Raw genomic sequence first — 12,259 nt, forward strand, 5'->3', positions numbered from 1 at the left:
TGTTTGGAGGAGAAAGAAGAAGCATCATCCCAAGAACACCATACCTACAGTGAAGCACGGAGGTGGAAGCATCATGCTCTGAGGGTGTTTTTCTGCATAAGGGACAGGACGACTGCACTGTATTAAGGAGAGGATGAACAGGGCTCTGTGTTGTGAGATATTGGGCAAAAACCTCCTAACCTCTGTCAGAGCGTTGTAGATGGGTCGTGGCTGGGTCTTTCATCATGACAATGACCCGAAGCAAACAGCCAAGAAAACCAAGGAGTGGCTCCGTAAGAAGCATATCAAGGTAATGAAGTGGCCTAGCCAGTCTCCAGACCTAAATCCAATAGAGAATCTTTGGAGGGAGCTGAAACTCCGTGTTGCTCAGCGACAGCCCCGAACCCGACAGATCTAAAGAAGATCTGTAGAGGAGTGGGCCAAAATCCTAATGCAGTGTGTATTAACCTAGTGAAGAAATATATGAACCGTTTGACCTCTGTAATTGATTAACAACGGCTTCTGTACCAAATATCAAAGTTGTTTAACTCAAGTGATCAAAAACGTATTTGTCACAGACTTTTACAAAGAAATTGTACAACGTGATTTCTGAATGTTTCTTCAGATTCTGTCTCTCACTGTGGAAATGCACATATGATGAAAAATTTAGACACCTCCATGTTTTAAAATTGTGAGAACTTGCTGAATCACAGGGTGATCAAATACTTATTGACCTCACTGTATATAAGTATCAATGTTACTGTTTTTCTTGGAAAACAATGGATCACACATAGGATGTATGATCCATCCCCTTGGGTCCAACCTGAAGCTAAGTATCAGGAGCTGAACATACGTACATTATTTTTTGGGAGTAAATGGCAATATGCAATTTGAATTGATCTCAAGACCTCATCTCTCACATCCACATAAAATTTTGATCATACCGAAAACGTTTAACCCCTTAATATCCATTGATGCACATATGCATATCCATTCCAATATATTTAAATTTTTTCCGCAGGTGTAAATTAATGTAGATGTTAATAGGTAAACAATGTATGAAATTCATAAATTATATATTTTAATGTGACAGGCTCTGAAAGTTTTCAAAGCTAAAGTTTAATTCTATATCAAATGAAAGTATAAAAAGGGGCCTATGCTTTGTTCTTGTGCGCTTGCTTTGAAGAGGGGAGGGGCGGCAATGACTGCGCGTGAGTAGTTAAAGGACTGGCTTGCCAAGAAGCTGATGCAAGACTACAAACGGTAAGAAATGAACATACATCGGGAAATCTAAACTATTTGAACTTTAAAATAAATACCAATAATCTATAATTTTTTCTGGTCATGCAAGCTTTACCTCTTAGCTAATATTTCAGCTAACCCACGCATGACACAAGTCAAGCAGAACTAACCCCCCCCCACGAACAATATTTTCAGTGACAGTTAACTTTAATGACGGTGTATTACTTTTGTAATTTAGAATTTTAGTTTATAAAATTAATACATCTCTAGACGGAGTCATACTGTTGAATGACATTAGCTAATCTGGCCCGGGTTCTGGCAGCACGCGGGTCGGTCGGTGCCAGCTAATGAAACTACCTCATATATCGATCGCAAGGGTGCTTCTTTGTTGGTCAGAACCTAAACAAAGACGTAGGCAGCAGGGTAAGACACGACAAACTAGTTCTAACATAAAGAGAAGAATGTAATGAGAAATTGTTTTTCCGGTTTCGGAGTAGTAATGTTTTTGAAGTGCTGGTGGAACGGTTTGGCACCATTTTGGTAATATGTCATAACTGATAATTACTACAAACAAAGTAACTGCCCATTGATTGCTGATTGACAGTACTGCCACAACACAATATCTGGTTTCTGCTATATGTAAATGCTATGTACTTTTGGGATCTTTGTAGTACGTAGTTGTGAAAAATATAATTGTCAATAACCAATAACAACCTACCACAAACATGTGCTTGGTTGTTTAAATTTACAGCTAGTTGTGAATTTCAATGTGAACACTACAATTTATCTAAACACCTTCTCTTAAGTTTTACATTTTAAGTAAATCATTATATAGAACATCTTTCATTTTGACTAATTGTGGAACATACAAAATAAAGTCAATGTATATCTGAAGATAATTTCTATTTCTGTTTATTATTTACATATAGTAAAAGAGTGAAGCAATTGCAGTTTATTTTGACTTAAAAGACTTCATGTTAATTTTCCATTTAACAGGGGTACTAAATAAAGTTAAACTTGACCACATTTAACAATGACTTTATTTTTTCTATTGTCATATCAAATTTGATATGAAGAAGTGTATTCTACAATTCATGAATGAATATTTTGAATAAAATATGAAGTACTAAAGTTAAGACTAGGTCCTCTGTAGGTTTATGTTATTGAAAGCAAACACCCACGAAATTAATAGGTTACAAACAAACAATTAAATGGAATTTCTGCTGTGCCCCAATTTCAACACCTTAGATAGAAACAGCATGTCATTAAGTTTATTTGTTTATATGTTTTTTATGCTGGAAAATAATGCAAATCCAGTGGTTCGACTCCAGAACACAAATGTAAGTTTGTTTGACTAGTCGATCAAATGTATAGTATATACTATTGAACTTAAGTGGGTTTTTTAAATTCAATTTCAGTGTTTTTTTTTCAAAACATATTTTCTATATATATTTTATATATATTCACAGGTCAAGATGCCACGAGGATCTACAACAAAACTTTGTGTCAGCTGCAAAGCTGTGATTGGTGTGGCAACTAAGACATGTAAAGTATGCCAAACAATCCAGCCAATGAGGCAAAGGCTTGCCAAAAAACTGGAGAAGTTTCAATCCAAAAAGGAGACTTGGTTGCAAAAACACAAGAAAAACAAAACCACCACACATGTTTTGGATGAGGCATCGGTTTTGGTACGTGTTTTATGTCTGCAATTGTATTTTATAATTTTAGTTATTACTGATGATGTAACAATTTTTTTAGGTGGAAAAGTTGAATACTTTGGGACAAAAAGCCGTTGTGTTTATTGCCAGACCTGGAAAGAAAACATCTACGTGGCATACACATGTCATTCACCCTAGGTGGCAATTAACCGATCAAGCTGGACAGTGTCTGGACCGCATGAAAGACCTATATGAGCTAATGATCAATGGTAAGTATTTCTGTCTGAAAATGTTTATAATTTCAGCCAGTTTGTTCCTAGGATTAGTGCATTCAAATTTGTCATTATTTCTAGAGGTAGAAAAAATAATAACGTTTGACTAATCTAAAACACTTGGAGTATATAGTGATATATTTTTCACGGTTATTGTGCTGCTTTATTTGTCACTTTTGATTTGATTAACTTTAGTTTTTATAGTACCGGTATTATTTTATTCTGTAGAAGGAATTGTAGTACATTAAATCTATCCAATGTGTTGGAATAAATGTATATCTGATCTAAAAAAGTAAAACAAGTTGTAAAATTGTGATATGTTTAAATTTAGCAAATGTATTTCAAGACAAAAAAATTATATGCATAACAAGACAACTGCATTTAGATTATTTTATTTATTTTCCCCATTGAGGTTGGACGAGCCTTCAAATGCCCTCTGGTCCAGTCATCCAGCCTTCACCTCACCAGCCATTCAACCTTCAACTGCACCATCCATCCAGCCTTCAGCCTCACCAGCCATTCAACCTTCAACTGCACCATCCATCCAGCCTTCAGCCTCACCAGCCATTCGACCTTCAACTGCACCATCCATCCAGCCTTCAGCCTCACCAGCCATTCAACCTTCAACTGCACCATCCATCCAGCCTTCAGCCTCACCAGCCATTCAACCTTCAACTGCATCATCCATCCAGCCTTCAACCAGTATGCAGATTCATAACATTTTAATAATATGGTGACGTAGTCTTCTGAAATACATGTTAAAACCACAACATATTGTAAGATGTTGAAATGGTGTCAAAAGAGCATTCTTTTTGTTTATTTAAATCACACTGGAAAAACTGTGGGCTTAAATGTTTGCATAATATTAATTGAAATCAACAATATAATTTACAGAAAATGTTCTTTATTTCTAGCAGGTGTTCCAGCAAAGAAAAAGAAAAAAAGAGATAACAAGAAAGATTCACCTGGAGGTAAATGGGTTATCTTTTATTTGCTATCAACAGCTTCAGATACAAACATAGACAATGTTATTGTATCTTCTAAATGACATGCTTAATGACCTTAGTCAACTATTTAAAATTGAGGTTACCTTTATGTGGACTTAACAGAGTTATGTGTTCCTCACAAGGATACTTAAAATGCTAGCAGCAAAAAATTGACAAACAGTGATAACAAAAAGACTAGAAAAAGAAAATAAAAAGCTAATGTTCTATTAACAAAAAAGAAATTGCTGCAACATATCTAAAATTATATTTTATATATATACATAAAATATAATTTCAGTTATGTTGCAGCAATTTCTTTTTTGTTAATAGAACATTAGCTTTTTATATATATGTGTGTGTATATATATATATATATATATATATATATATAAAATATACTTTCAGTTATGTTGCAGCAGATTAATTTAACTTTTTGATAGTTTGACTGTCAAATCTATATTAATATCATATATTTAATTGACATTATTTTTACATGTAACTTGTTCATGAAAAAATAAATGTGACATTCATAATCTACTTTTGCGAAGAAGGTCATGTTATCATTAGGATTTGTTAGTATGTTGTGTGAAATGTTTGCAAAATCACTCAAAAAGTGATTTACAGGTTTTGACTTAATTTTCAGCAACAGTTATAAATGACCTAAGGAAAAACTGTTGTGATCTGGCCATTTCTTTGTTTTTTTTGAACATATACAAATACTGTGTAGTAGCTTATAACCACAACTAAATGGTGAAGCTGTGCATGCTATAAGTGCTTCTAATTAGTGATGGAGAAAACAAAGCTTCCCAAAGCTCTAAATTCAACTGTTTCAAAAAAAAGTTTAGTGTTTGAGAAGCATTTGTCTCAATGAAAATCAGCTGGCCAGACTTCATTACTGCTTCAAAATAAGAAGGCAATAAGAAGACAGTGAACTGAGATAGTAATTAGTTATTTGATGCTATACAGCTTTAAAAATTTTTTTTATAATTTAGTTGTCACAGACTATGTGTCCATGTATAAAATACATTACAGCATTTAGTGTTTGCTTTTGCAAAACCACAGACAACATGAAGTTTCATTTGGAAATTCATCATACAAATGTTTTCCCAAACATTTTCCTACTGTTTACTTTCTTTGAAACCTTTATATTGTGCTTTTTATATTTTCAGAGTGCAGCCATGGGGGAGAAGATCAGTTTTACCCAGTGAAGCAGGTCTTGAAGACAAAAAAGCAGAAGGTTATTTTTATTTCTTATCTGAAGTAGAAATGTGTACTTTTCATCTGCCTTTCATATGAATGTATGAAATACAATTTACGGCATCACAATTCTTAAGTGTAATAATATGATGGCCTATGTTTAAAAAATCATTTTTTAAATTTACTTTTATCAGGGGAAATTAATGGAGTTTGTTGAATGGGAGCCATGTTCCATGTGGTATGTATAATTTTTTTTTGGTTTATTTATAGATTGTATAAGAGGAGGCTGTGCATGATGTGGAGCCAGTGTAGTTATTAGCCTTGTAGCAGTGCTCTGGACCACCTGAAAACATTCATGTGATTTCCTATTTAAACATGTAGCTATTAAGTTACAAATAATACAGCATGATAAAATTAATGCATGGGAAATCATATCCCTTTTAGATTTTGATACAGTTGGACTCAATTTGACAATAGTTCTTATATGATTAAAAGACAAACACTGAACCAGAGACATGAGACAAGACTCTACACCAGGGGTGTCAAACTCATTTTCACCGAGGGCCACATCAGCAAAGTGGTTGTCCTCAAAGGGCCAGATATAATTTATACATGTAAGTAAATGTAATAAAAAATAAATTTAGCTACTCCTTAATGTGGAATAACTTATTATGTATTTAGTATAACTTTTTAAAATGACAATTTCAGTTGCATAGAAAACATATGTTTGCTTGTTACTCCAGCATAAATCTTTTTAAATTTGATTCTATCAGGTTAGGTTATATGGAAAGTGTTTAAGTCCTAATATATAGCCCAATCTGATATTTCAAGTCAGATTCCCCTAGATATGAATAAATACACACCAATTTTTTATTTTTTATTTAAGAAATTTAAAACTTTTATGCTTTTGGGGGCCACTTAAAATGACAAGGCAGGCCACATTTGGCCCGCGGGCCTGGAGTTTGTCACATTTGCTCTAGAGACTCTAGAGACAGGGTCCAGGGTTAACCCAAGGTTCCTGACTAAAGAGTTAATTAACAAATTAGGCAAGGATACTTAATTGTCGCAGGGACATATTTTCAGGGGAACAAACAAGGACATAAACAATATATAATATACATATGACCATACAAATGTGTCAGTCAAATTAGAAAATGATAAATGAATTTGCAGTAACATAACTGTGAGCATGGTAGCATAAAGTACAAACTGGAGTTCACTGGAGCTTGTTGTCTTTTATTGTAATGTTGTCATTAACTGTTTTTATGTATTCATTGATTTATGTATTTTTTGCAGTGGGAAAACATGGTCTCCACAGTGGGTGGAAAAAGGAACACCAAAAAATAAACCCCAAAGGCACCTCTGTTGATCAGATTGACCTTTTAAATTATTATTGTTGTTTGTGTTACTGCTTTCTAATTGTTGTTAATAAAAATGTTCAAATGAAAGGGTTTGATCTACATTTTTTATTGCTCAACATGCTCACATGTATGATATACCATAGAGGTAGGACACATTTGTTGTGAAATTCTAAACAAAAGTTTACAATAAAAAACATACAAAAAATTTGTCATATAACCAGATATCAGGTTTTTGTGTTGGATTGTCACAGCTATGGCAATTGCAAATGATCATACCTCAAGTTATAATGATACATACTTAATAGTAAATCATTTTTGGTATTTAGTATAATGAAATAAGAGCAAAGATGTAATGCATGGAGCTGTATTGTGCAACCTAAATAGATGAATGTATATTTGAGGTAAAAAAAAAAAAAAACACACTGTTCTTCCAGGTCGTCATTTGCCTTTTTAGCTTCCCCCATTTATTAATTATACAGACGTATATTCTTTACAATTTCAAAGACAGATAAAAGAAATAGCATTTATAAAAGAAAAACCTTGGAATCATAAACATAAACCAAGTGGTAAACGTAGATTGTCAGTTTATTTCAGTAAAGCAATTAAAACGAATCAAAAGTCAGTATGAATAATCAAAATAGCGTTTTCCCCCAAAACAAAAAGTTACTTCCGAACGCAAGACTTATGGGTAGTACCGTTTTAGTGGGTTGAGTTGAGTTTGTGAAATCTAATTGCATTCCTCTTGTGAAAAGCTGTTTTCGAGTAAAAGTAATAATAATTTGACACAATAATAACCGCAAATTAACCGTGGCTTCCTTCCGGTTCGCCGGTAGCGTCCGTAGCTACCACCATAGCAACATAAAAATGTTCCGTCGATACTATTTTGTTGAGTTATATGAAGGAATGTACGTAGAAAAAATATATAGGTATCAAATACAATTGGAAGCTACATAATGTTGAAAACAACTGTATGATTCTCGCTAGAAAATGCATCAAAACAAAGTGTTTATAAAGCCAATAATAATAAATTCACATCAAAAACCCAGGCGATGTCCGCTATATTTTGGCTCCTGGCTCCTGCTAGGAAACCTGTCAGTCACGTGACCCACAGAAATGAACGAGAAAAGAATGCGCAAGTGTTGTAAAACAGTGGTCCCCAACCGCGGACCGGTAAAACGCAAGACACGTTTACCGCAGACCGGTGGGGTGGGGGGCACGTTTACCGTGGACCGGGGGGGGGGGGGTATTTTCTCTTAAGTAATAATAATAACAATAATAATAATGAACGTAAATCCACTGTGTAATCATGTGCAACTTTATCCGGTCACTTTTCAAAATAAAATAAATTTCAAAATAAAAATAAAACAATAAAATGGAAATTATTTTTTCTTTCTGTGCGTCCCGGTGCAAAAATTTTCCGCGGACCGCCTGGTGCCAAGTGTCCCGCGGCCCGGTACCGGTCCGCGGCCCGGTGCCTAGTGTCCCACGGCCCGGTGCCAAGTGTCCCGCGGATGGATCGGTACCGGTGCTTAGTGTCCTGCGGCCCGGTGCCAAGTGTCCCGCGGATGGATCGGTACCGGTGCCAAGTGTCCCGCGGCCCGGTGCCAAGTGTCCCGTGGCCCGGTGCCAAGTGTCCCGCGGATGGATCGGTACCGGTGCCTAGTGTCCCGCGGCCCGGTGCCTAGTGTCCCGCGGATGGATCGGTACCGGTGCCAAGTGTCCCGCGGCCCGGTGCCAAGTGTCCCGTGGCCCGGTGCCAAGTGTCCCGCGGATGGATCGGTACCGGTGCCTAGTGTCCCGCGGCCCGGTGCCAAGTGTCCCGCGGATGGATCAGTACCGGTGCCTAGTGTCCCGCGGCCCGGTGCCAAGTGTCCCGCGGATGGATCGGTACCGGTGCCAAGTGTCCCGAGGCCCGGTGGCTTGGGACCACTGTTGTAAAATAAAGACGTTTCGCCCTGTGGACTAACGTAGGTGTAAACGTTTGTTTTTCACAATTTAGAGCCCCTAAAAAAACGTTTTCACAGAGCGAAAAAAGATAACTAAAAACTGCATTTTTATAAAAGCCTTCTGAAAGTAAATGGTATATTTCTCACTAGAAATGTTGTCAGAATAAAGATTAGTCCTTAAAAAATCCTGTTTTGTGGGATTTTCTACCGAAAAATGAACGAGCATCCGCCATGTTTTTTTTCACGGCAGGCAAAACCTCAGAAGTCACGTGATCCTGAGAAGGCTAATAGAAAATGAATAGGAAAATGAAACGTAAGTGTCTCACAAGTTACGGGCCGTTTTTGTGAACCTGTCACGTATTTCCATGTGGACAAATGTAGCTACTACACATTTTAGGATGAGACTGGGTTGTTCATGGTGGAAGATTTCTTTTTTATCATCTGCTTTTGCCGTTTCCTGTCTTTTCTTCACATGTTAAGTTTGTTATTTCCTTTAGCTTCAAACACTCAAAACCCAAATTTTACAGTTATTTTGTCTCTAAACTCATCTCTTTTTTGGATTCAGGTTGGTGAACTGCACTTTGTCAAAGTTCAGCTGTGCAGCTCTGGTCTCAGCTCTAAAGTCCAGCCCGTCCCATCTAACAGAACTGGATTTGAGCTTGAACTTCATTCAGGATTCAGGAGTGGAACATCTGTGTGCCTTTCTGGAGACTTCATGCTGCCTTCTGCAGACTCTGAGGTTACAGAGCTTCTGTGTTTCCTGAAGCTCAGGAACAACTTGCATTCATCAAGCTGTGAATGCTGTTTAGCTTTTTTTCTAAATATGGTCTGTTGTTGCCAAAGAGTAATATTTGATTCAGAAAGTGAATAAATGATTTACTGATAGTTTTTACAGCTCCCACACAAAACCTGTTTGCAGAAGAACCTCTGTACTCAGACAGTTTCTACATGAAAAGATATGTATGGTTTGACCTTTGACCCAACACACATTCAGCTGGTACTGATGTGTGCTGACATGAACAAGGTGAATGAATGTGCAGATAATTGGAGGTTCTCTTTAGAAGCTAGCCTGATGCTGTAAAGGATCCACATGAAGGACTATGTCCCCTGACTCACTGAGCTGAAGAATGGAGCACCTGAAAACAGCTGCTGATGTCATGTCTGTTCCGGTTTCAGGTTGGAGCGCTGCAGGTTGTCAGTCATCAGCTGTGCTGCTCTGGTGTCGGCTCTGAAGTCCAACCCATCCCATCTGACAGAACTGGACCTGAGTGGGAACAAGCTCCAGGATTCTGATGTTCAGCAGCTTCATGATCTGGTGAAGAATCCAAACTTCAAACTGGAGACTCTCAGGTCAGCAGAGGGTTAAAGTCAGTCCAACATCTCCCTACAGAGTTGTAGTAAACTTGAAGTAGTGAAAATGAGGGCAAAGATTTAGAATTTTCTGTGAAGCAGCAGATTTCAGTCACAATGTGAGAGAAGAAATGATGACAAGTTTAAGGACAGACATTTAGAAACCAGCATCAGTCCTTTTCTTTCAACAGAAGAACATCAGAGCTGACAGGAAACTGCTGCTCTGAGCAGAACTGAAGTCCCAGATTCTCAATCTGGGACTTCATTGCATCACATTCTAACCCAATAGAAAACATTGCATCTCTCCACATCATTCTTCTTCTCTCTGCAGGTTGAAGTGATCAAAAGTTGTTCTGAGAGTTTGATCTTTCTCCTGATGGTCAGAAGGAGGAAGCAGCAGCAAAGTGAGGAAAGTGTCTAAGTTGGAGAGATGACTGTTGGAGCTGCAGCTGAAACATCATGAAAAATGGATTCTTCCTCTTCTGGTTCAAGACAAGGAAAAAAAGTATTTTATTTAACGATGTAAATTCAGATTTAGTCAAAAAAAATGTAATCGTTTTATTTTCTATATATATGTCTGTTCCAAGGAATTTCAAAACTTGAACCTTAAATATAACAATTAAATAACATTAACTTTTAGTATTATATTAAAAAATATTTAAAAAATATGGAAAGTGATTCATGTGATATCAGTGAAAATGATTTTCTTTTTTTATTGTGTTTAGATAAATTCACTCAGGATTAAGTTGTTCCGTTGTTTTTATCTGTCTATAAACCCATCCTTCATGTTCAGGACAGCTTTACTCATTGAAGTCTGTTTTTTCAGTCAACTTTCATTGTTATTTAAACGTTTTTGATGTTATTTGTTCATTAAGTATTTTTGAAGTTTAATTTTCAGTACAGATGATGAAAAAAGATTAAAGCCTTTGGTTAATTTTTAAAAACGTCTCAGTAATGAAGAAGATAACCGATGCTAAAAGTCAGTAATTTGATAACAAACATGTTTTTTTTCCGTTTTACAAATCTTTAAGTTATGTAAAATAAACTGAGGCCTGAACAAAAAAGATTCATAATCAAACTGGAGACATTTGTATTTATTTGAAGACAACACAAAACTTGAAAAGAGCAAAGGACAAAAGTAAGAATAGATTTAAAAGAATTTTAAAGTGAGAGTTAGTCAGCAAGAGAGTCAGAAATATCCAGTTCAGGACTGGGAGCACTGGTCTCTCCTGAAAGTCTCTAAGACTGGATCCTTGGATCCTCTCTTGGCCTGACAGGTCACCTTCTCCCACTGGTCTGCAGAGAGCCTCAGGGTGCTGCTCCAGCTGTAGAGGCCGTCCTTCTGCAGCACCCCGGGGCTCCTGCTCTCCTCCCAGCTGCTGCTGCTGCTGCCGACCACCTCCCAGGACAGAGTCCAGTCTGAGGGGAAGACCTTGTTGGCCACCTTCTGATTCACATTTTAGAACAGAATTTCTCTGAGAAATATTAAGAAAGATGAGGAAGTTACAGATGTTTGAAACTATGAATACATTCCTGCTGTTTCTTTGACATTTTTATACAAATAAATTCATAATTTACAGATGTCATGACTGAATCACAGTTTAATGTTTGATAACAGCATAAAACTTAAAGTTACAGTAAAACATCAATAATAACCCTTTAAAATTGCATTTACAGATACATTTTTGAAAGACGTCCTTTTTTTTTTAGAACTAAATTAACTATTAAAACAATTTGTCTTACTTTAATGAAATACATTGAGTTTAGAATATTATTAAAACATGTTTTAATATTAATCAGACCAAAAGTTATAGTGTTAATAATGAATCAAAAGTACTTACAGTCAATCACCAGTCTGGTTCCTCCACCAAAAGTCCACCACAGTGATACAAACTGATTGAAGCGTCGTACAAAAACCTCTGACTGTACAGAGACACGCTCTCTGACTCTGAAACAAACAAACTCAACTGAAATGTCAGCAAAAAATATCTGAAAATGACACATCTTAATTTTAGAATTTAAATATGATATTGTAAGTGTGTTTGTTTTTCAGAAAACTGTAAATAATGTTTGATTGTTTTCTTTCTTCAAAAACGGTTTAAATAACCAACTTAATAATAAATGCCAGAATCACTATCTGTGACCTGTGAACATTGACAATAATAAAGTTTTAGTTTTCTAAGTAATTTTTACAACGTCCTCTTTTTAATTTTTGCATCGCAAAGACTTTTTTACAGTGAACACAGATAAACTGACATGACTTGACTT

At 36.2% G+C, this 12,259-nt stretch overlaps 2 protein-coding genes across 5 annotated transcripts in view; both read left to right on the forward strand.

Annotated features, from left to right (window-relative positions):
* Window positions 1–10,482, forward strand: part of LOC110013702 (NLR family CARD domain-containing protein 3-like) — a 32,297-nt gene extending 21,815 nt beyond the window's left edge. For both annotated transcript variants that reach the window (XM_023959649.1, XM_023959650.1), the window contains exons 7-8: window positions 9,207–9,991; window positions 10,323–10,482. In XM_023959649.1, the coding sequence (XP_023815417.1) occupies window positions 9,207–9,405 (199 nt within the window). In that variant the 3' untranslated portion in view covers window positions 9,406–9,991; window positions 10,323–10,482. The remainder of the gene's footprint in view (window positions 1–9,206; window positions 9,992–10,322) is intronic.
* Window positions 1,179–7,113, forward strand: LOC111948161. 3 transcript variants are annotated; one of them, XM_023959652.1, is made up of 7 exons: window positions 1,179–1,242; window positions 2,691–2,909; window positions 2,980–3,148; window positions 4,066–4,122; window positions 5,307–5,374; window positions 5,529–5,572; window positions 6,631–7,113. In XM_023959652.1, exons 2-7 carry the CDS (start codon window positions 2,697–2,699, stop codon window positions 6,701–6,703), a joined length of 624 nt encoding a protein of 207 aa, XP_023815420.1. In that variant the 5' UTR covers window positions 1,179–1,242; window positions 2,691–2,696; the 3' UTR covers window positions 6,704–7,113. The 3 variants fall into 3 exon arrangements, 2 of the variants coding, with proteins under 2 accessions (XP_023815420.1, XP_023815419.1); XM_023959651.1 differs by lacking the exon at window positions 1,179–1,242 and adding an exon at window positions 1,668–2,561; XR_002874088.1 differs by lacking the exons at window positions 1,179–1,242; window positions 2,691–2,909; window positions 2,980–3,148 and adding an exon at window positions 3,617–3,853.
* Window positions 10,483–12,259: the final 1,777 nt, after the last annotated feature.

This window comes from Oryzias latipes, chromosome 11 (genome assembly GCF_002234675.1).
Source record: "Oryzias latipes chromosome 11, ASM223467v1".
NCBI lineage: Eukaryota > Metazoa > Chordata > Actinopteri > Beloniformes > Adrianichthyidae > Oryzias > Oryzias latipes.